Source organism: Mobula hypostoma, chromosome 3, assembly GCF_963921235.1.
Source record: "Mobula hypostoma chromosome 3, sMobHyp1.1, whole genome shotgun sequence".
NCBI classification, from domain to species: Eukaryota; Metazoa; Chordata; class Chondrichthyes; order Myliobatiformes; family Myliobatidae; genus Mobula; species Mobula hypostoma.
In genome coordinates this window covers 50,080,019-50,103,117 of record NC_086099.1, presented here as the reverse complement: position 1 = coordinate 50,103,117, position 23,099 = coordinate 50,080,019, and the positions used below count along the sequence as shown (strand labels likewise).

At 39.6% G+C, this 23,099-nt stretch overlaps 1 protein-coding gene across 1 annotated transcript in view; it reads right to left on the bottom strand.

Moving 5' to 3' along the window:
* Positions 1-215: 215 nt before the first annotated feature.
* The window catches only part of LOC134343989 (protein FAM149A-like), a 93,045-nt gene continuing 70,161 nt past the window's right edge, over positions 216-23,099 (bottom strand). Inside the window, exons 9-15 of the mRNA XM_063043016.1 lie at positions 21,474-21,577; positions 17,213-17,440; positions 14,143-14,247; positions 10,638-10,758; positions 6,620-6,745; positions 3,679-3,757; positions 216-749 (exon numbers count right to left, since the gene is read on the bottom strand). Of these exons, the coding sequence (XP_062899086.1) occupies positions 670-749; positions 3,679-3,757; positions 6,620-6,745; positions 10,638-10,758; positions 14,143-14,247; positions 17,213-17,440; positions 21,474-21,577 (843 nt within the window). The 3' untranslated portion in view covers positions 216-669. The remainder of the gene's footprint in view (positions 750-3,678; positions 3,758-6,619; positions 6,746-10,637; positions 10,759-14,142; positions 14,248-17,212; positions 17,441-21,473; positions 21,578-23,099) is intronic.

The following is a 23,099-nucleotide window of genomic DNA, read 5'->3' as shown; positions in this document are numbered from 1 at the left end:
TGCTGGAAATTCAAGCAACACACATCAAAGTTGCTGGTGAACGCAGCAGGCCAGGCAGCATCTCTAGGACGAGGTACAGTCGACGTTTCAGGCCGAAACCCTTCGTCAGGACTAACTGAAGGAAGAGTTAGTAAGAGATTTGAAAGTGGGAGGGGGAATCTCTTACTAACTCTTCCTTCAGTTAGTCCTGACGAAGGGTCTTGGCCTGAAACGTCGACTGTACCTCTTCCTAGAGATGCTGCCTGGCCAGCTGCGTTCACCAGAATAAAGATGTCAGGCAGTGGTGGAGCTAGCTTCTCATATCAGGGGTTTGCCCAGTGAGTGGGCAGGGAACTGACAAACCCCAGATACCATCTCCACACCAATCTATCTGTCTCCACTTATGATACCTGCAAATGATATAGTCCCAGAGTGAACTTCCTGAGGTTCTGACAAGTTGTCTGGAGAGTTCCTGTGAAAAATGATTTTATTGCATAGTTTGGTTTATAGACATATTAAAAGGAAGACAGATAACTCAGTGCTTGAGACCATTGTGGCACATTGAAGCAAGTCTTTGCACTTCAAGCTCTTTGAATTTTCATATTGTTTTCCATCAATCCAGTGAACTCTGACCTGACATTAGCAGGTTATCCTCATTACCTCCCAATTTCATCTCTCCAGTCGCTGGACTTACTGGACCACCTGGGATCGTTTCTTGGAATTTGCAGGAAAACGGTTGAATGTTTTGGACTGAAGATGAACTTGTGGACCTGTAATAGATAAAGATAGAGATGCGAATGAAAAGCAACTTTGTTTAGAAGTTTTTGCCTGTTTTGTAGCTGAAAGAATTGCTGCATGGAAAAGAGAAAGAAAATTATGAAACACATTTTTGCTCATTACATACTTCTAAATGATGCACCCATTTGAAAATGTCTCAAAGTGCAGGACTGCTGCTTTATAATGTGCAAATATAACACTGGTATAAATTTCTCGTAATATGAACTTAAATAACGTAAAAGAACTGGCACTCTTCTATGAAAGTTGCTCTAACATTGCAAACAACTAAAAATGAATGGCACCTACAGAAGTATACTGTCTATATGTCTTAGTATCTACATTCACTAAAACTCAGAATTTTCCATGTTTCCAGTCAGGATTACATATATGCAGAGCTGGTATTCTTAATATTTTTTGAAAAAACCTCAGAATCAGAATCCAGATATTACAGCTGTAATATCAGATAAACTATCAGCATTCACCTTCATTACATCTTGAATTTCAGCATTACCTGCAGCATGCAAGCACTTACACATTTACATCTAGTTGTGACTGAACCCCTGTTCCTTCCACAGAGTTTCACTGTTTGCAGCATTCTCCAGAATAAATAACAGAAATACTGATTTGATGAAATTTCAAGGGATTTACAAACTATTCCAACCACCCCACCAGAAAATACCTCCAAAATGTTTTGATCTCCTGCTTTCAACAACATACCAACTCTTGCTAACTCATGCATATTTACAGTATATTGGAATTAGATGAATCTTTCAAATATGGATCAGAATTAGCTGGGAAGTGGCAGTTCAGTAATGGTACTACTTGCTACTCTTCCAAACGGTTTGTTTCTCAGATGAGCTCCAAAACTGGGCTGCAGCAGTAGAGCATAAACTTCTGAAAACCCCCATGTTTATCCAGGAAACCTACTTGTGAAACACATGTTCATATGGCAGCAGAACCTGGCGTGAATGAAGTGGTTGTGTAGTGGGCAGAACCTCCACCTCTGATGCACTAAAGTAAATCATAATCACTTTCCCCCTTCTCAATCTCTCTGTCTCCATCTCTGGAACTACAATCTACTGGCATCTTTTACATACCTGACTCTCACAGCTATCTTGCCTATACGTCTTCCTACCCAGTCCTATTAAAATCCTATTCCCTTCTCTCAGTCCCTCTATCTCCACCACATCTGTTCTCAGAATGGAAATTTCCATTTTAGAACATCTGAGATGTCCTCTTTTTTCAAAGAATAGTTTCCCTTCCACCTATTTTGATACTACCCTCACCAGCATCTCCTCCATTTCACCCTCACCCCATCCTCTCATCGTCACAATAGGAACAGAGGTCCCCTTGTCCTTTGCTGACATCCCCACTAGCCTCCATACCCAGCACATCATTCTCCATAACTTACAATATTTCCAATGGGCCCCTACCCACTAAGTTCATCTTTAACTTCCACCCCCTCTGCTTTCCATAGGAATCATTCTCAACACAACTCCCTTGTCCTCTCATTTCTCCCCAATGATCTCCCTCCTAGCACTTAGGCCTGCAACCGTGACTAGTGCTACACTTGCCCCTACACCTCCTCCCTCACCACCATTCAGAGCCCCAAACTGTCCTTACAAGTGAGACGATACTTACCCTGCGAGTTTGCAATGGAAGATCTCCCAGTGGATACTCATATCATTCTGACATCCCATTCCTACTCTGACACATCTAGCTATGGCCTCCTCTACTGCCTCAATGAGGCCAAACTCAGTTTTGTATTCTGTCCAGGTATCCTCCAACCTATTGGGATGAACATCATCTTCTCTAACTTCCTGTAATCATTCCCCTCCCTTTCTCCTCACTCTTTCTCCCTTCCCCTCTTACCCCTTCTTCTCTTCACTTGCCCATCACCTCCCTTCGGTGCCTCTCTTCCTTCCCTTTCTCCCAAGGTCTACTGTCCTTTCCTGTCAGATTTCTTCTTCTTCAGCCCTTTATCTTTTTCATCCATCACCTCCCAGGATCTTATTTCATCCCCCCTCCTGCACTAACAGGAGCCTGAAGACCCACACTCAATGTTTCACAAACAGCTTCTTCCCCTTCCTCGTCAGATTTCTGATCGATCCATGAACTCATGAACACTATTCGTCTTTTGCACTAGTTAACTATTTTATAATACAATAACTTTTACATCTTACACTGTGTTGCTGCCACAAAACAACAAAATTCATGGCATATGTCAGCCAAAATAAACCTGATTCTGAAGAAATATCATGTTAGGTTTCAATATTCCCAGTGAGACCAAATTCAAATTCCTTCTCTCCAATTTTGGTTGGTTGTTCGTCCATCGTTGACGTCGATGAGGACCTCGACACCATAATGATGGTGTCGAGACTAGCACGTGATTTGGATTTAAGTGAGGGAGAGTTGCGCAGTGTCAGCCTCACTCTCTCTTCCCAATTCCCATCTGGGTCCAGAGGCAAGACAGAGTCGAGACGGCTGGAGATGGGACTAGGCGCAGCGGATGACCAGGACATCTTCTGTGTCTTGTCCTGCTCTACACGTTCCACGACGCTTGCAGAGACCGCCTTCTTGACCGTTGGACCTTCCATTGGTCTCGTCCGCTCAATCCGCCGGAGTCTGTCTTCACGTGCTGGAATAGACAACTCTCTATCTCACCGAGGGTTTGAGACCCGTCGGCTACCCTCACCTGGTTTAGCCGGCTTGTCGAAGCCGTTACCCGTGGTGTGGCCGCTGTCGCATGCAAACAGCTATGGGGAGCCACAGGTGAGAGCTGAGTGCCAGGTGGGGACCAAAGGTGGACTAACCGCCCTGAAAAGGACGCGACATGTTCCCCCACCAGAGGTGCTACCCCTCCCTGACACCCCATATACCCAATTTTAACATAATAATGTTAACATAATGCCGCTTGTTTACCTGTAAAGGAAGCCCGTCCTAACCGTGCTTGGCTGCCATAGTCCATTGGTGTGAACGACCTTTTGAAAGGAGTATCAGACTGAAATACAATGTATTTTGCAACAGTTAACAGTAGCTGTACTCAGTTATTTCAGATCAAGCCAACAATTCTTATCTATAGGCATCAGAGATTCTATTATAGTAAATTACAAGGCAATATCCTTCACCCATTAATTGTCAAAGAATTTTGATTCTATTCTTTTGAAAGTACTAGAAAAATGACAAACAAATTATCCTGTCCTTGAATACTGGAGTTGCTGGCAATGAGGACAAGCAGTGTGGTTGTAGTAATCATCTGACCTAGCATACCAAATTAGTTTCAATCTCGTGATACAATTTTAGTATTCAACCAGCACTAAGTGCACTGTTAGTTGTTTCACCACAATAACAGCTGATCCATTTTCTTGAGCAGTTGGTATTAGTTTAACCCTGTTTGCTGTTAAGGCCAGCCTACAACTCATAAAGGGGCACTATGAATTTATAATTTGCATCATGCCTAACAACAAAGCACAGACAAAATATGATAGCATTCTCACAGCTAAACTACCTTTGCATATCCTTCGTCAACCTCAACCCACACTTTCTGAATCACAAACAAGAAATGGTATCCTATATCCTTGTAATTTTCTCCCTTTGGGTGACATAAAAGAGCCACTTGGGAGAACCAGAGTAGAACAAAGTGAAACTATCACTCACTTAACACTTGTAGCCTCCTGCATTTTTCCCCACTGGGCTAGACAACAGAATGTTTTCAAAATACCCTGAAAGAAAATACTCTAAAGGGAGTACAGATCATATTTCCTTCCACGTTTCCCCTACCTTCTAAAAGGGTGTTTTTCTCTGCACCCTCTGTTGCACTGCAGCTATAGAGAATAACTTAACGTACCCATTGTCCCAAAGAGCAGCTCGACTTATCCAGCACAGAGGAACACACTCCTCAGTACGGCATGCCTATCTACACTACGTAAGGTCACCGCAAACTCTGAGCAGATCAATCCCTGTAAACCTGCAATGGCCCAGAAACGTCAAACTTCAAACACCAACCAGGCCATGCTCTCCTCTCTTTGCTGACATCAGAAAGGAGATACAGGAGCCTCAAATCCAACATTACCAAGTTCAGGAACAGTTATTACCCCTCGACCATCAGGCTCTTGAATCAGTGAGAATAATTACACTTCCCCCAATACTGAACCGATTCCGCAACCAATCGACTCACTTTTAAGGACAACTCATGTCTCAATATTTATTTATCATTATTTTTTTTTGTATTTGTGCAGTTTGTTGTCTTTTTACACATTGGTTGTTTGGCCATCTTTGTTGTGTATGTTTTTCCATTGCTTCTATCGTGTTTCTTTGTACATATTGTGAATGCCCACAAGAAAATGAATCTCAGGGTAGTATATGGTGACACATGCTTTTGACAGAACATAGAACATAGAACATATTAAGAGGAATAGGTAGAGTGGACAGCCAGCGCCTCTTCCCCAGGGCACCATTGCTCAATACAAGAGGACATGGCTTTAAGGTAAGGGGTGGGAAGTTCAAGGGGGATATTAGAAGAAGGTTTTTTACTCAGAGAGTGGTTGGTGCCTAGAATGCACTGCCTGAGTCAGTGGTGGAGGCAGATACCCTAGTGAAATTTAAGAGACAACTAGACAGGTATATGGAGGAATTTAAGGTGGGGGGTTATATGGGAGGCAGGGTTTAAAGGTCGGCACAACACTGTGGGCCAAAGAGCCTGTACTGTGCTGTACTGTTCTATGTTCTATGAAAACATGGCAGTAGCTGCCCTGCTGAGACCAGCTAGGGTTAACTTAACATTGCACGATGATAGGTGTCACGGCTTGTCTGTTCTGGCCTTCATATTTCAGCCCTACAATAGCACTGCATATGCTTCCACTTTTTCCAATATAAAACACAAATATATTGGTACAAACATCTCCATACTCATCTTACTCCAAAACAGAAGCAAATCCACACTTAAGAGTCCTTACAGCAGATACAACAAAACTGAATTCTGAAGTCAAAAGGTCCTGTAATCTAATCCTTGATTATAGACAGTGATAATGTCACAATTAGAAATATTCTGTATTTTACCCAAATTCATAAAGTTTCTTGTTTTCCAACTACACACATCATAAGCAAAGTGAAATTTTGGACAGTTTCCACAGCACCATTTCCCCAATCCTATTCAAGAAGAATGAGAATTCTGCTAAATTCATATCACTCACAGAATGAACTTTGCTAGATCTGAGCAATCCTTTGAAAATAAAAGAAACTAAGTTTTTCTTTTCACTTTTGAATTAGCAATATTGATAACGGGTGCTTAAAGTACAACAAATCATCATCATTATTTACATCTAACCTTGGTGACCACTATAAGATACAGACATACAAGTTTATTTAATCCTCTTGGTAAATTACATTTATGTTGATCAGGCTAACTCATACTTCCAAATCAAAGTCTGTGTTCTGGGCAACCTTTCAGATGGAAGTAAAATTCCAGCAGCACAATTTTAAGAACTCTGGTGTCCTGGCAAAAAATTATCCCTTAACTAACATCACTAACAACAGCTTGTTATCTTATTGTCTTAACATGTGAAATTTGGATACCATTTTACTTATGTTATAATAATAATTACCTTTTTAAAGGTTGGCCACAAAAGTTGATATAAAATGCAAGTCTGGCTTTCTTTATTGCATGGGTTTATATAAGGTACTGCAATTTTTCCATTATGCAAACTGATTAAAAAACATTCTTCTTGTCTTTATATTTCCCCATCTTCAAGTCTCCCTGATCAATGTAACATTTATTTGCCTTATATTAAATATTCATCCTCTAGTATGCAATGGCAACTTAGATAGCTTATTAGGCTACTTATTTCCTTGTTAAAAACAATACCCTAAATGTGTGAGTTGTGTTCGGCCTTGAAGAAGTATCCAAAGCAAATGGTCGTTCCCTGAGAGGTCGGCGTCCTGTTCCTTCTCCAACTGCACTTGAAACTCGGCTGTGCGAAAATCTTCCTCTCTGTTATAGAATACAGTTACTGTACATTTTTCTAAAAGCTAGATTCAAAAATTATCTAACATTTGTAGAAGTAAACGATCTGGCCATATGTAATGGTCAAGAAATTTTAATAATAGAAATGCTCAGAGGCAATCATTACTTCAATTGCTTGAGTACGGAATGACATAATTGTCTACACTCGTTCTTAAAAATAAGGGGTTCAAGTACTGCTCCAGGGACTTAGACACAAAATTCCAGGTTCATAATGCAGTGCCATACTAGTCGTGCGCAGCTATCAGAAATACTATCTTTTGGATGACACAATGACACAGGGACCCATGAGGTCTCATAGTAGAACAGAGAAGGTCAATTTTAAAAGGATATTATTCAATGTCCTAGCCAATAATTATTCATCATTTAAGACTACTTACAATAGCTCATTTACTTTTGTTTGCACAATTTTAGCTGCTTTATTTCCTACATTATAATAGCTCATTCAATATTACTTTGTTGGTTCTAAAGCAGGGGTCGGCAACCTTTTTGCCTCTGTGGGCCGGATCGCATATTAATGAGCAGACGGTGAGCCAGATAAATGCCATAAAAAAACTTGAAATATGGGAATTATCCATTTAAATACACCTAGTTATGTTTTGCCTCAAATTAATGAATAACACATGCTAGAAAATCATTTGTGCTTAAGGTTGCCTACCCCTGTTCTAAAGTTCTTTGAAAAGAGTATAAAGTCTTTACTAATTATTCTTCACAAATATAGTGATCTGAACTTACTTGGTAATCTATTATACTACTAAAACTCTCATGCTCTGTCTGTCTGTCTGTTTGTGACCTTCAATTAGCGCAAACCATGCATTACTGCGGCACTTTTTTTGCCTAAATCAAATTAAAATGCGCTAACTTACAAAATGCAGGCAAAGTTCAGGGTTATATATTCATATAAAATTGCTCATTCGCCAAAAATCAACAGGCTGCCTTTCACCCGAGACCCGATCGGCCATCATGGAATCACAGCCCGACGCATGCGCATGGCCAGCCTCAGCAGCACCTCACGATGCTCACAGAGCCGCTTCCACCTTCCATGGAGACCGTGACGCCACACCACAACACATTCGCACGGCCAGCCTCAGCAGTGCCTCATGATGCTCACAGAGCCGGCTCCACCTTCCATGGAGACCGTGACGCCACACCACGACACAAGCTCACGGCCAGCCTCAGCAGCACCTCACGATGCTCACAGAGCCGCTTTCACCTTCCATGGAGACCGTGACGCCATACCACGACACATGCTCACGGCCAGCCTCAGCAGCACCTCACGATGCTCACAGAGCCGCTTCCACCTTCCATGGAGACCGTGACGCCACACCACGACACATGCTCACGGCCAGCCTCAGCAGCACCTCACGATGCTCACAGAGCCGCTTCCACCTTCCATGGAGACCGCGACGCCACACCACGACACATGCTCACGGCCAGCCTCAGCAGTGCCTCATGATGCTCACAGATTGTCTGGGATGTCTATTGTCTGGGATGAGTGCCCCATGATTAGGAAGGAGAGCTTTGAAGCCATGGACCACACTCTTCGTGATGTACGCGGCAAGAATGAGGCCTTCGGGTGTATTTTAACCATTTGCTGTGGCGATTTCCGTCAGCTTCTAGCAGTTGTGAAATGCGGAAATGATGCTGAAGTGGAGGATTCATGCATAAAAAAATCCTACTGATGGAGAAGCTTCATCAAGTTTCAATTGAAGAGAAACATGTGATTGAGTGAGGGAGAAGGATGATATTCTCAGTTCTTATTGGATGTTGGAGAAGACAAGATTGAGAAAAATGAAAACAATGAAATCAAATTACCTGAAGATATGATTCTGCCAGCAACAACTATGGAAGAATGCATTGATTTCATCTACCCGACATTCGGCAATCCTGCAGAACTCTTCTCGAGGAATTCTATCTTGGTTCCTCTTAATGAAATGATGCGAAAAATAAACTTCACATGCATTAGACGCTTCCCTGGAATCATGAAAGAATACTGCTCCTTCAACGCCATAAGTGAAGGAGCTAACGCCACTTATTTTCCTACAGAATTCCTTGATTCCGCTGAACTCTCTGGATTGCCACCACATAAACTGGAATTGAAGAGGGGATCTCCCATCATTTCAATGAGGAACTTGGATCCACCAAGGCTTTGCAATGGAACGCAAATGATGGTGGAAGAACTGCACGACAATCTCATCGTAGCAAAGATAAACATTGGTGCGTTCAAAAATGACATTGTCATGATCCCAAGAATTACTCTCAGTTTATCAGAAGGGGAAGGTGTCCCTCTTCAGCGGAGCCAGTTCCCGATACAGTCATGCTTTGCTATGACTATACATAAGGCGCAAGGCCAAACCCTGGAGAATGTGTTGATTTATCTGGAGAAACTGGTATTCCAGCATGGTCAGCCGTATGTGGCTTTAAGCCAGGGAAAAAGAAATGAAAATGTTCGAGTATTCTTGAAGGGTGACAGATCAACCAGAAATGTTGTCATCAGAAGTGTCCTTCGTTAAACGAGGAGGAGCAATATGTGTCTTGCTACGCGTCTTTCTTCTTTAATACACTAAGTTCTTCTTCTTTAATTTCCAAAGCATATCACATCACACTACACTACCTTTCTCTTAAAAGGTGCCCCAACGGGTCACCCGGTTGTCTAGTGAAACATAAAAATTAGAAATAACGCAAGTCTACTTGTCCCCTCAAACCCGTTCCAACATTCATTGAGATCATGGCTGATCAGACTGCCACCACAAATATGCCTACCCCAGTAACCTATCACCCCTTGCTTATTAGGAGCCTATCCACCCATTTCCATCAACCTTTGAGAAAGCACGTTCCAGAAACTCACAACCCGCTGACAAAATGGGCGCCCAGGTAGTAACGTAGCTGTTGATACGACACTATTACAGCTCAGGGCATTGGAACTCAGAGTTTAATTCCAGTGTTGTCTGTAAGGGGTCCCTGTATGTCCTCCCCTGGACCACGTGGGTTTTGCCCGGGTGTTTTTTCCCGCAGTCCAAATTCATACCAGGTAGGTTAATTGGTCATTGTAAATGTCCCATGATAGGGTTAGGTTTAATCAGAGTTGTTAAAGGATGCTGGAATGGTGTGGTTCGTAGGTCCAGAAGGGTCTGCTTCGTGTCTCGCTAAATAATGTAAATACAAATAAATACTTCTGCCTTACCTGTCTTAAATGGGTAAACCTTTATTTTTAAAACATTGACTCCTTGTTCTAGATTCCCCAACAAAAGGAAACATCCTTTCCATAGCCCAGTCAAGACCCCTCAAGATCATACATATGTCAATCAACTCACTTCTTCCAAGCTCCAATGGTTCGAAGTATCACCCTTGCACCTTTTCCTCACAAGATAACCCACCTATTCCAAATTAAAGGTAATTTACTATGCTTAGGCCTAAATAAATTGTTGAGAAGCATCACAGAAAACAATATTTTGAGAGATGAGGAGTCATGAGCATAATGAAATGGGGAACTTTAATCGAGCTTAACCTTGCACTCACCAGCTTAAGTTAAGTGATGAGCTCCCAGCAATAGCTTAATGTGAAAATACTGGAAATACTCAGCATTCCATGTAGCGTCTTTGGGGAAGATAACTGTTAACTTTCCAGTTTGATGGACTTGCATCAAAACTTAGAAAATATACTCATCAAACATGTTTCTCTCTCCATGGTTGCTACCCATCTTGAATATTTTACAACATTTTCTGTTTTTGTTCCAATATCTGCTATTTTTTGTTATGAAAGTTTGAACACTCTGTGGCACTTTAATGTAGTATTTGTAATTGGTACCAAGCCATCAAATTTAATTAATAAGATATGAAACTATGGAAGCTTTCCACCTTACCAGTTGTGGTACTGATCCAGGCAGGGGAAGGTGCATTTCTGCTGACTCAGAATTAATGGGTGGCAGCTGGTTATGACGAGTCACTTGTGATGGAGAGGTGAGTTGGTCTAGTCCAGTGTGTCTTAACAAATGAGAATCAGAAATCTCTTTTAGCAGATCTCTTTTGAAAAAAATGCTGCAACAATTAAAATCAGATTCATGAAACTGGTTAACGTCTGTTGGCAAATCAAATGCAGTGCAAAAAAAAATCTACAATGAAAAAAAGATCAATTCCAATACTCAAATTATATTATACTGTATATTGCCACATAGTGCAGTCTAATTTTGCGCAGCTTATTATAATGATCAAAAATAGAGCAATATATGCCTATATTGCAATTAAAAGATTGTAGCCTGGAAGATATTTACAATTAAAATACTGTAAGCAAAGCAGATTAATAACTCATTTCTGAAAGACAAGCATATCTTCTGAAAACTGCACAACTAATTTCTGAATTTGCTCCCATTTATAAAATCGTGTTTCTACCAAAGTGTATGACCATACACTTCCCTACACTATACTCCTTCTGCCACTTCTTCGTCCATTCATCCACGTCCTCCTGCAAACTCCATGCTTCCTCAACACTACCTAGCCCTCCACCTATCTTTGTATCATTGCCAAACTTGGCCACAAAACCATCAATTCATCATCTAAATTTTTAACATATAGCATGAAAAGAAGTGGTCCCAACGCGGACCCATGCAGCGTACTACTAGTCCCTGGCAGCCAACCAGAAGAGACCCCTTTATTCCCATTCTTTGCCTCCTACCAGTCAGCCAATCTTCTATCCATGCTAATATCTTATCTGTAAAACCATGGGTTCTTAATACCATTGTGCAGACAAAAGCACTGTGCATATTTAAGGCAAAAGTTGATAGGCTCTTGAGTGTTCAGGATGTCAAAGGTTACAGAGAGAAGGCAGGAGAATGGGGTGAGAGGGGTAATAAGTCATCCATGATGGAATAGCAGAGCAGACTCAAGGGGCTGAATGGCCTAATTCAGCTCCTATGTCTTATGCTCATAATTTGATTAACTGCTTCATGCGTGACACCTAGTCAAAAGCCTTCCAAAAAGACGTGAACAACATCCACAGACTCTCCTGTGTCTATCCCACCTATTATTTCTTCAAATGATTCCAACAGATTTGTCAGGTAAGATTTCCCCTTAAGGAAACCATAATGACTTTGGCTTATTTTATCATGTGACTCCAACTGCTCCGAATCCTCATCCTTAATAATGGACTCCAACATCTTCCCAACCACTGGAGTCAGGCTAGCTGGCCGATAAATTTCTGTCTTTTGCCTCTCTCCCTTCCTAGAGAATGGAGTGACATTTGCAAATTTCCAGTCCACTAGAACCATTCCACAATTTAGTGATTCTTGAAAGAACACTCCACAATCTCTTCAGCTACCTCTTCCAGAACCCAAGTGACTTATCTACCTTCAGACCTTTCAGCTTCAAAAGCACCTCCTCCTTAGTAATAGCAACTGCCCTCATTTCTGCCTGCTGACACTCTTGAATTTCTGACGTACTGCTAGTGTCTTCCACAGTGAAGAATGACACAAAATACTTATTAGGTTTATCCACTATTTCTTTGTCCCCCGTTACTACCTCTCTAGCATCATTTCCTAGTGGTCCAATACCCACTTTTGCATCTCCTTTACTCTTTATACATCTGTCAAAATTTTGGTATCTTCTTTTATATTATTGGCTAACATACTTTCATATTTCATCTTTTATCTCATTGCCTTTTAGCTGCCTTTTGTTGTTTTTTGAAAGCTTCACAATCCTCTAGCTTCCAGCTAATTTTTGCTCTATTATTTGCACTCTCTTTTCGTTTTATACTGTCTTTAATTGTCCTTGTCAGCCACAGCTACCTCTTCCTCCCTTTACAATACATGCTGTTCTTTGGGGTGAATTTATCCGGTGCCTTCCAAATTGCTCCCAGAACTTCAGACACTACTGATTTGCTGTCATCCCTGATAGTGTCCACTTCAAATCAACTTTGACCAGCTCCTCTCTCATGCCTCTGTAGTTGCCTTTTCTCCTTTGTAATGTGGATACCTCTGATCTTAGCTTCTCCCCTTCAAATCTGAATTCTATCATATTATGAACACCTGCTTCTAAAGGTTCCTTTGCCTTAAGCTCCCTAATCAAATCTAGTTCTTTAAACAATACCCACTCAAGAATTGTCTTTTCCCTCGTGGGCTCAACTACAAGATGCTCTGAAAAGCCATTTTGGAGGCATTCTACAAATTCCTTCTATTGGGAAGGAAGATGCTGAGATCATGGTTCAGGTAAATACCCTGGATTTAGAAATACTATGCAATTTGTCAAATTCACAACTGAAACTAATATAGAATAGCTGAGGAAGGGAACAAAAACGAAACTGTTGGAAGTGCTCAGTAGGCCAAGCAGCATCTGTACAGAGGGAAGACAGCCAGTATAAAGACGTAAAGACATCAGCTGGTTGGTGATAGGTGAAACCATGTGAGATGGGGTTTGATGGGCAGACAGAGCACGGGCCTAAAGAAGAAGCAACACAGGTGGATAGGTGTGTGGGCTATGAGCCAATGGACCCATTGTGTCGAAGTTAGGGAGAAAGAAAATAATTGAGTAATTGCAATCAATCCGGACAATATTTGGAAGAAAGTTGAACTATGATATTTGTAATTAAATATATATAAGTAACCATGCACATTACAACTAAAGGGGGACAGGGCTGAAATAGCTAGCAAGAGAGGGCACAGTTTTAAGGTGCTTGGAAGTAGGTACAGAGGAGATGTCAGGGGTAAGTTTTTTTACACAGAGTGGTGAGTGTGGAATGGGCTGCCGGCGACGATGGTGGAGGCGGATATGATAGGGTCTTTTAAGAGACTCCTGGATAGGTACATGGAGCTCAGAAAAGTAGAGGGCTATGGGTAACCCTAAGTAATTTCTAAGGTAAGGACATTTTCGACACAGCTTTGTGGGCCAAAGGGCCTGTATGGTGCTGTAGGTTTTCTATGTTTCTATTATTTAAAAAAAAAAGATATTGCATTAATTAAGGTGCATACTGAAGGAGATCTCAAAGGTGACAGCAAAACAGGTTTAGTATCATCCACTCACGTTTCCCTGCTGTTATGGACTGGTCAGCCCAAATGAAATAAATGCTTATATTTATATACAGTATCTAAAATTTATTCATATACTGGTCAACAATTCATCAAATTGTACTCTGAAATACAATGTGCACAACACCACCCACAGTGGATGAACTTCACAGTAGCTTAGTACAAAAGGGGAATCATAAAGTGAAAATAGTATTGTACAAACAAAAGAGCAACAAGTTGTTCTTTACTCCAAACCAAACTCCTCTTCCAAATCTTTCCATCAAAGGTGCACGTTAATTGATGATAATTTAGCTAAGGTCTACCTATCAAAAAAGGACTCAGTAATGGTGTAATTTGATATTTTTCTTCTTACCTCTTTAGTGCGAAGTGCTGATGTACTTGATGTCTTGCTCCACTGTGGGCCTTTGTAATTGCTTCAACATACTGAGAGCTCTTATAAGTTGTAGAAGCATTGGTACTGTGAAGGAAGTGGAAAAAAATATAATAGTATGCCCAGTGGCTCTTGCATAATAATGAGCAATTTTTAGAAAGTGAGTGCTGAGGACTATGACACTGAGTCATATCCTTCAGTTCTGAGATTTTGAGTGGGAAATGAAAGTTAATTTCATGAGATTGTGCACTTGCATGTTTCAATGTGTCCAGTACAGTTTTTGGTCACTACCATAATTATTAAATTTATCTCAATATTTGTATAATATTTCCTATGAATCAAAGACATAAAAGTATTCAAACTGCTTTCTCAAAGATTACATTTTGTACAATATACCTCATTAAAATAAGAGAAATGTGAAATATGAAGTATTTGACATTTTACTTCACAGTTATATGGTTAAAGTTCAGCTTTATTTTAGAATATTTGTGGCCCTTCACTAATTTGATGCTTCTATGTTAATTTCACTATGCTGAAGTTGAGATGAAATTAAAGATTTCACATCATTATACTACTTTACAACTGATAACATTATTTTCAAACAAACAGATAGGTCATGGGTCATAGGTCACAAAGATTGGGAGGCATTTTGTGGAAAATTCTAAAGTTACAGAAGGGTAAATTTAACATTTGTTGACAAATATGACTGATGAATCTCCCTGAAAAACTCTTTCAAGCTCTTTTTGGTCATTTGAAAGACAAAACCAACAGGGATTTTACTTACTCTGGTGGAACAGATCTGAATTGATCTTTACCACATTCACAGATCTATTGCTGTTTCAAATTTACTTTCTTAGAAAAGATATAAAATAAGTAAGCCATTCAGCCCTTCAGACCCACTCTACCATTCAACACGATCATGGCTGATCATCTACTCCAGTACTCTGTTGACATCTTCTTCCCTTTGATCCCTTTGGTATTAAAAAGTGTATCTGGCTTCTTCATGAATATATTTAATGACTTAGCCTCTGGTTCCTTCTGTGGTAGAGAATTCCACACCACCCCAAGCTGAAAAATATTTTCTCAGTCTTGGTTTTAAATGGCATTCCAAGCATGTTGAAGCCATAATCCCTGTATCTCAAAACATCAGAAACATCCTCTCTGTAGCTAGTCTCCATAGTCTTATTAGAATTTTAAAGGTATTATAATATTCCCTTTCACTCTTCTAAATTCCAGTGATTATAGGCCTAATCTGCCCTGCATCTCCTCACATGTTGGCTCTGCCAAACCAGGAATTCATCTAGTGAAGTTTTGTTGCACTATCTGCATTAGTTAAACCATCCCCCCTCTTATAAGTAAACCAAAATTCCAAGTTGGGTCTCACCTAGTTCCAGCCACCTTTGCTCCAATACTCAAATATTTTGTGATGATGACATAGAACATAGAAACCTACAGCACATTCCAGGCCCTTCAGCCTACAATGTTGTACCAACCATGTAACCTACTCTATAAACTGCCGAGAATTTCCCTACTGCATGGCCCTCTGTTTTTCAAAGCTCCATGTACCTATCTAAGAGTTTCTTAAAAAATCTTATTGTATCTGCCTCTACATTCCACACACCCACCACTCTGTGTGTTAGCCACTTCAGTCCTGGGAAAAAGCCTCTGGCTATCCACACGGTCAATGACTCTCATCATCTTACGATTAACACACCATACGATTTCCTAGCCTGCTCAACCTGAGCACTTGTATAAGGGCATCTAGGTCTCACGGCAGCTTCCTTCTCCAACGTCTCCCCTCACCGCCCCTAATCTATTCAGATTATTAGATAATTCACCATTCAGATAACAATAATCTGTCTTTCTGTTTTTAGAACCCAAGTCATTTTTATTCACATTAAGTTGTATCAAAAATAAACACTTAATAAACAATTTTAAAAATCCATTTTTAAAATCATCTTTGATAGGATTCTACTGAAAAAAAATGTTTCTCAGTGTGAGAGATTGTACAGCATTAAATTATGACTAGGTATTCCATTAAAATTCAGTATTTATGAGAATTATATAGTACTTATTCAATACTTCCCTCATTAGTAATTAGAGTGGGATAGTGGGAAATGAGCAAGTTCATAATAAAGAAGATATATATTCTGATTCCTTTTGTAAAGAACTGCAACATTATGAAGAAGCTGATAGCAACTTCCAGGCTTCTGTGTTTAACTTTGCATGAGTGGATAACAGTTGTCACTATTACTTTTTGTTGATAATAACCCCATCACTACACCTGTAAAATTCAGATCACTAATTGAATTGATACTAACACAATTACAAAGTTACAAATATATTGTGATTTGGAAGGGAAATTAGTTGAGCAGTGAGCTTAAATCAGCTTGTGCAGAACTTGATTACATAGTCATAGCTAACATTCCAGAAAACTTAGGAGTGCCATGACGTGTTAAGGCAAGGCCCAGTCTGCCTGCCCAGTAAATGAACAGTTTCCTTATGCTCTGGCCAATATTTCGACATGAACAATAGTTCTACAGAATAACTTATCTAGGATATGCAAGGCCTAACAGAGTGCACATTGGGTGCTACAAAAAATATATCCTATATGTAGCTTTACAGATGGGATGGGATGTTATATATATAAATACTCTTTCTATGCATATGAAACTAATTGTATTTTATTTATTTGGTGATAGAGCACAGAGTAGGACCATCGAGGCATGCTGCGCTAGCAACCCCTGACAAACCCAATTAACCCTAACCTAATCACAGGACAATTTACAATGACCAATTACCCCACCCAGTACATCTTTGGACTGTGGGAGGAAACTGGAGGGCCAGAGAAAACCCACACTTTCCACATACAGAGACTCCTTACAGAACAGCGCTGAACTGAACTCCAAACTCCAGACTCCAGAACGCCCTGAGCTGTAATAACATCGAACTAACCACTATGCTACCATGGCACCACAAATAGTAATCAATTCTGTCTCACTATAAACCCAACCACCCGGAGTTTCCATGATATTCTCCAGCTGCCACTCACAATTTAGTTCCCCTGAGAATCTCATCGCTGTTGACATTGGAGGCTTTCAGCTTCAGCAGTTCGGAACTAAGTGATGGTAGCTTTCGTTGTGTCACTGTCTTTCTTGAAGATGCCTGAATAATGCGAGATGCTGAGAGAACACTGTGCTCTGTTGTCCGTCCCACGCGATTTCTTGTAGTAGACAAAACACTGGAGCCTGTACTTAGCTGCTTTTCATCTTGGTCGCATCTTTAAATTGAAACAAAAAAAAATTGCAGATCATGTTTAACATGTGATCCTAGTTAACTCCCATTAGAAGAAATTCCGTAATAAAAAAGTATCAAGTGTATCCCTTCAATCCAAGTGAACTTCTGCCCCTTTTCACCTTCTAATTCCCCTCTTTAGGAACCTTATTATCTTTTCTGCAGCCTCTCCTGGATTAACAAAATCCAGCAGTAATTTAAGAAGGAACAGTGCAGACAAAAATCAGGATATTGCAAAGCAATACAGATAGAGTGAATGGGTAAAATTACAGCAGAGGGCACTTAACATGGGTGACTGGAGAGTTTAGAAAGATAAATTGAAGTATTTACTAAAAAGCAGAAATGGTGAGAAGTAGGGATCAATTTACATACATCATTCAAAGCTATTGGACAGGTACAAATCCAATTAATAAGACAATGGAATCATATAATTTATCCCCTGCGGGCCAAGTTACAAAGAAGGTGGAGCATATGAAACAGGAGCAGCAGCAGCCATCCAGCCCGTCAGTCCTGCTCCACCATTCATCAACAGCATGGCTGATCTACTTCAGCTCCATTCCTATATCCCTTGGTTCTCTTAACATCCGGAAATCTATCATTCTCCATTGTGATCAAGTCTTTGCAACCCTCCAAAATGGAGAAGTCCAAAGACCTGAAGCTGAAGAAATTTCCTCTCATCTCACTTCTAACCAGCCTAACCTTCATTCTTAGGTATTCACTCATGGTTTCAGTCTCCTCAGCCAGAGAAAACATCCTTGCTGTATCCATTCAGTCAAGCCCTTTTAAAATCCTGTAAGTTTTAATGAAATCCATTCTCATTTTTCTAAACTCAAAAGTAGTCAATCCCAGTCTGCTCTGTCTCTCATCATTTAGTAAACCCATCATCCCTGGAACAATGGTCATGAAACCTTTATACGGCACCCCCTGTGGTAAATACATCAAGTACACAATATTCCAGGCATGGACTCATCAAGGCTCCACACAAATACAAGATTTCCTTATTCCTATATTCAAAGCCTCCCATAATAAAGTTATCATATAATTGTCTATGTTCATTGTTTGTTTCACCTGCATACTAATTTTCACTGGCTGGTGTGCAAGCTCCTTGAGGAGTCCTTGAAAGACCTCCCGGGCTTATTCTATGGGAAACACGAGGAAATCTGCAGATGCTGGAATTTCAAGCAACACACATAAAAGTTGCTGGTGAACGCAGCAGGCCAGGCAGCATCTCTAGGAAGAGGTACAGTCAACGTTTCGGGCCAAGACCCTTCGTCAGGACTAACTGAAAGAAGAGCTAGTAAGAGATTTGAAAGTGGGAGGGGGAGGGGGAGATCCAAAATGATAGGAGAAGACAGGAGGGGGAGGGATGGAACTAAGAGCTGGACAGTTGATTGGCAAAAGGGATATGAGAGGATCATGGGACAGGAGGCCCATCCTCTACTGTAAAGATGAAGCCACACTCCGGTTGGAAAAACAACACCTTATATTCCATCTTGGTAGCCTCCAACCTGATGGCATGAACATTGACTTCTCAAACTTCCGCTAATGCCCCACCACCCCCTCGTACCCCATCCATTATTTATTTATATACACACATACTTTTTCTCACTCTCCTTTTTCTCCCTCTGTCCCCCTCACTATACCCCTTGCCTATCCTCTGGTTTCCCCCCCTCCCCCTTTCTTTCTCCCTAGGCCTCCTGTCCCATGATCCTCTCATATCCCTTTTGCCAATCACCTGTCCAGCTCTTGGCTCCATCCCTCCCCCTCCTGTCTTCTCCTATCATTTTGGATCTCCCCCTCCCCCTCCCACTTTCAAATCTCTTACTAGCTCTTCTTTCAGTTAGTCCTGACGAAGGGTCTCGGCCCGAAACATCAACTGTACCTCCTTCCTAGAGATGCTGCCTGGCTTGCTGCGTTCACCAGCAACTTTTATGTGTGTTACTTATTCTATGGGAAATGTTTTCTTTAATTAATCTCTGTTCTCAAGTTTATGAAAGACTCAAATACTCTTCATTGCCCAGTGCCATATTATGTTCTATTTCTCAAGACTTTTTGTTGAATTACTAGCTTGCAAGATTTTCTCATTTTAATCCACTCGTGAAATGTGGCACAGATATTCAAGGATGTTTCCATTATCACCATAGCCTATAACTACATTCTCCTTTCACTAAAACTACAATCCTTATAACCTATGTTCAACAGAGTTGCATCTTCTTAAAAATGCTGCAAAAATTAACGTGACAGGGTTACATTGTCAGCCAGAATAACAAAACTCATGTTAATTAACACCACTCCACATAATTTATTTATCACAAACAAGAGAAAATCTGCAGATGCTGGCTGACGCTGCCTGGCCTGCTGAGTTCCTCCAGCAACTTGTGTGATTTACTTATCATACAGAGGTGATTACTGGGCTCAATGCAATGTGCATTTAGTTGCATCCACATTGAAGTGTGCACACCAGCTATTTTAGTTGAGTCTGATAAACTGTACATGAATGAAAGGAGCTCAGCTCTTTCAATGGATGAATGCAACAATGCAGCCCAGAATTTAAAAGGGGCTGGATATGGCAGTCAATGATACAATTTTTTTCCCCCAAACTGTTTAATCAGTTAAGATAGCTTGTTCTTCTGGCAAACCATTGAAATAGGGCTACACTGCAACTTTATTGAATACAATGTAATTTCAGTGTCTGCCGTGGGAAAAGATTGACCGGCCAAATCAGCACCCGAAAGTATGTATCTCGGAGGATGTTAAAGAAAATCAGAAGTGTGGAAAAATATTAAGGCAAGAATATCACTAAGAAATTAAAATTTATATTATCCAAAAATATCCCATTTGTACAAAAACGTTACCCCTACCCCCAAACAGAACTGTTGTGTATTTCAATATTTGCCATTTCCATTTAAATTTTCCCCATTTACAGTATTTTAATTTTCCATTTCGTTCATTTACCTTTTACATTCTTTCTTTGGATTATTTCAGATCTCATATTAAGTCACTCTCATCAATAATCTACACTGTTGCACCAAGACCCACATATTGCACCCCAGGAATGAAGAATAAATCTCCTCTATTTACTTCTTTCACTTAACTTCATGCTTAAACATAATTTCAATTATGTGTTTGGAAGTGATAAAGCATCTAACAAAATAATGAAGGAATTACAATTCCAAGATCCAAGTTATTATTTCATAACTAATTTTGAACTAATAATCTACACATTTTTTGTGAAATCTGACGCCAACTTACTGTCAGCACATTGTTAAAAATGCAATCTAATTTTACTTTTATTTTCAAACTGACTGTTGTTTTCTCAAAGATTTTTATGGAAGTTAATATCTTAGTTTCTTTTCTGAAGAACAGTTTTTCCATTCCACTGAGTACCAGCCTTTAAATCTCTCACCTACATTCAGAACTAAACCATTGACCTGTTGCTAATTTATCAACATGCAGCACTATTATGACGTGTTAAGACCCATATTTTTTCATGATTCTTTTGAATAATCAGCCAAAACCTCCAGCAAGAATTTACATTTATATATCAATTTAATATACAAAAAGAAATTCCCTCTGTATTCCACAGAGACAAGTAAGATAACCTTTTCTGCTCTGTCTGTTTTTACAAGTTTGTTAGAAAATCGGTACATGGAATGGATTCTAAGGTACGTTGATGAGCAAAGTTCAGAGGTTGAAGAACTACAGGAAGTAAGATAAATTAAGACAAAAATTGCTGCTTTCTTTCCACTCACACATCTTCTGATTCAAACTATGGATTTTTTTTTTAAAAAGAGTCATGAGGGTAGTGATTTATAATTTGCCTTCTCAGTCATGGAACAGCATAAACTTTAAAAAAATACTTATTAAGGTTTAGAAAGAGTAATTACTCACTGATGCTATTTCATGTCACAAATAAATTCTTCTGCCAACATTTTGTCCTATTCCATTACTAAGGAAACAAATCTCAAAGGTTTGTATAATGTATGCATACTTTGATAATAAATGTACTTTGAACTTACTGTGTTTTTTCAGATAATCCTGTATGTCTCTGCTGAAGTGGTTTGGCTTGAATGGTCATGACACCATTTAAATCATTACGGTAAGTGTTTGCCATGCGATCAGCCTAGAAGACATGACAAAATTTTCTAGTTAACATCAATGTGACTACCAGTTACTTATCAGTTTATTGATACCCAAATTTTAGCAAGAGAACTGGATTGCAGTTGTCAGAAATTATAATTTTAAATGTAATAACAAAATGTAGCTAATCATCCACTTTAAAATATTAAATTATTTTAGAATGTTTCATCATCTGTTCCTTAATTGGTAATTCAGTTTATTGTTATTCTTTGTTTCTTTGTCTGCTATTTTCCTTAAGCTTAAAAAATTTTAACATTGAATGCTGTATCGATATAGAGTTTTTGTTCTATTTAGAAAAAAGTTATTTTCCTCCTTTGTTTTTGTATTGTTATCTGATTGAGAATATTAAGTTAACAGAAATCAAATCAAATCCAAGCTTGGAAGGACTCAGGAGCACTCAGGAGGATCCAGTCCATCATCCGAAGGGTGCATTTACTTTTCTGAGTCCCACAAGCCCACATGCCTTCCAGGTCTTTATTACCAAGGCTGTCCCAGCAAACACAGCAGATCACAAGGAGAAACCATGCCCAATTTGATGCTGACCTTGGCCTGCTCTGATAGCCTTTCTTCAGCTCAAGTCAAAGACCTTCTTCATTGTTTTTTTTAAATGTCTCTAATAAAAATGTTGTATGCTAATTCCTCACAAATCTCTGCTTTTCTACACACCCAAAACTATCTTCTTTGCCACAATCTGCTGATTACTGAAGCAGTGAGTCAGTCAATTGACATTGGCCTGAACAGATGGATCACACATTTGCTTCATCTATGTTGCAACCATTTTAGAGATCTTGAAAATATTGCCCAATATCATGCTTAGTTGGTTGAATTGTTTTGTTAAAGGTAGAAGCCAATCCTTTCTACTATATCTTACAGGGTGACCAGATTTTATTCGTCTTTAGTTCTCTTATGCTTTTAAATCACGTTCATTGTTAATTGTGATTTTAGTACCTTTCCATCAAAGAATATTGCCTTTGAAATGGAAATGATTCCACTTCAGTTTCCAATATTTCTCTTTCCTTCAGTACTTACAGTTATTATACTTCTGCTCTTTGTTTCTGAATAAGCAAAACTTCAACAATTTTTAGTCTTAATCCCATTTGCGTATACACACAAATACATCTCCAGTTACTGGAAAGCACACTTACTGATATCTTAGCAGTAATGCTTTCTTTTTCCGATATTTTTCTTTCCAAAGTGCTTTAGAACACAGACATTCAATACCTTAACAACGCAGTTGTTCCACTTCTGTTTTTATATCCTTATTTGTTATTTCATTAGATTTTAATAACAGCCTAAACCATTGTTGGTAAATATAAAATGGGTTCATAGGACATCCATCCTTTCTAAAAAAGTTAATCATTTCAATTTGGATGTTTGAAACTCCCCATTTCAAGAAAAGAGATACCAGTCACATAAACAGATTAGTCTACTTATTTCTAGATCAAGCTTTAAGGAAACATGTAGGGTGTGCGCAACTTTTCACTATAAGATTGTCTACTTAACAA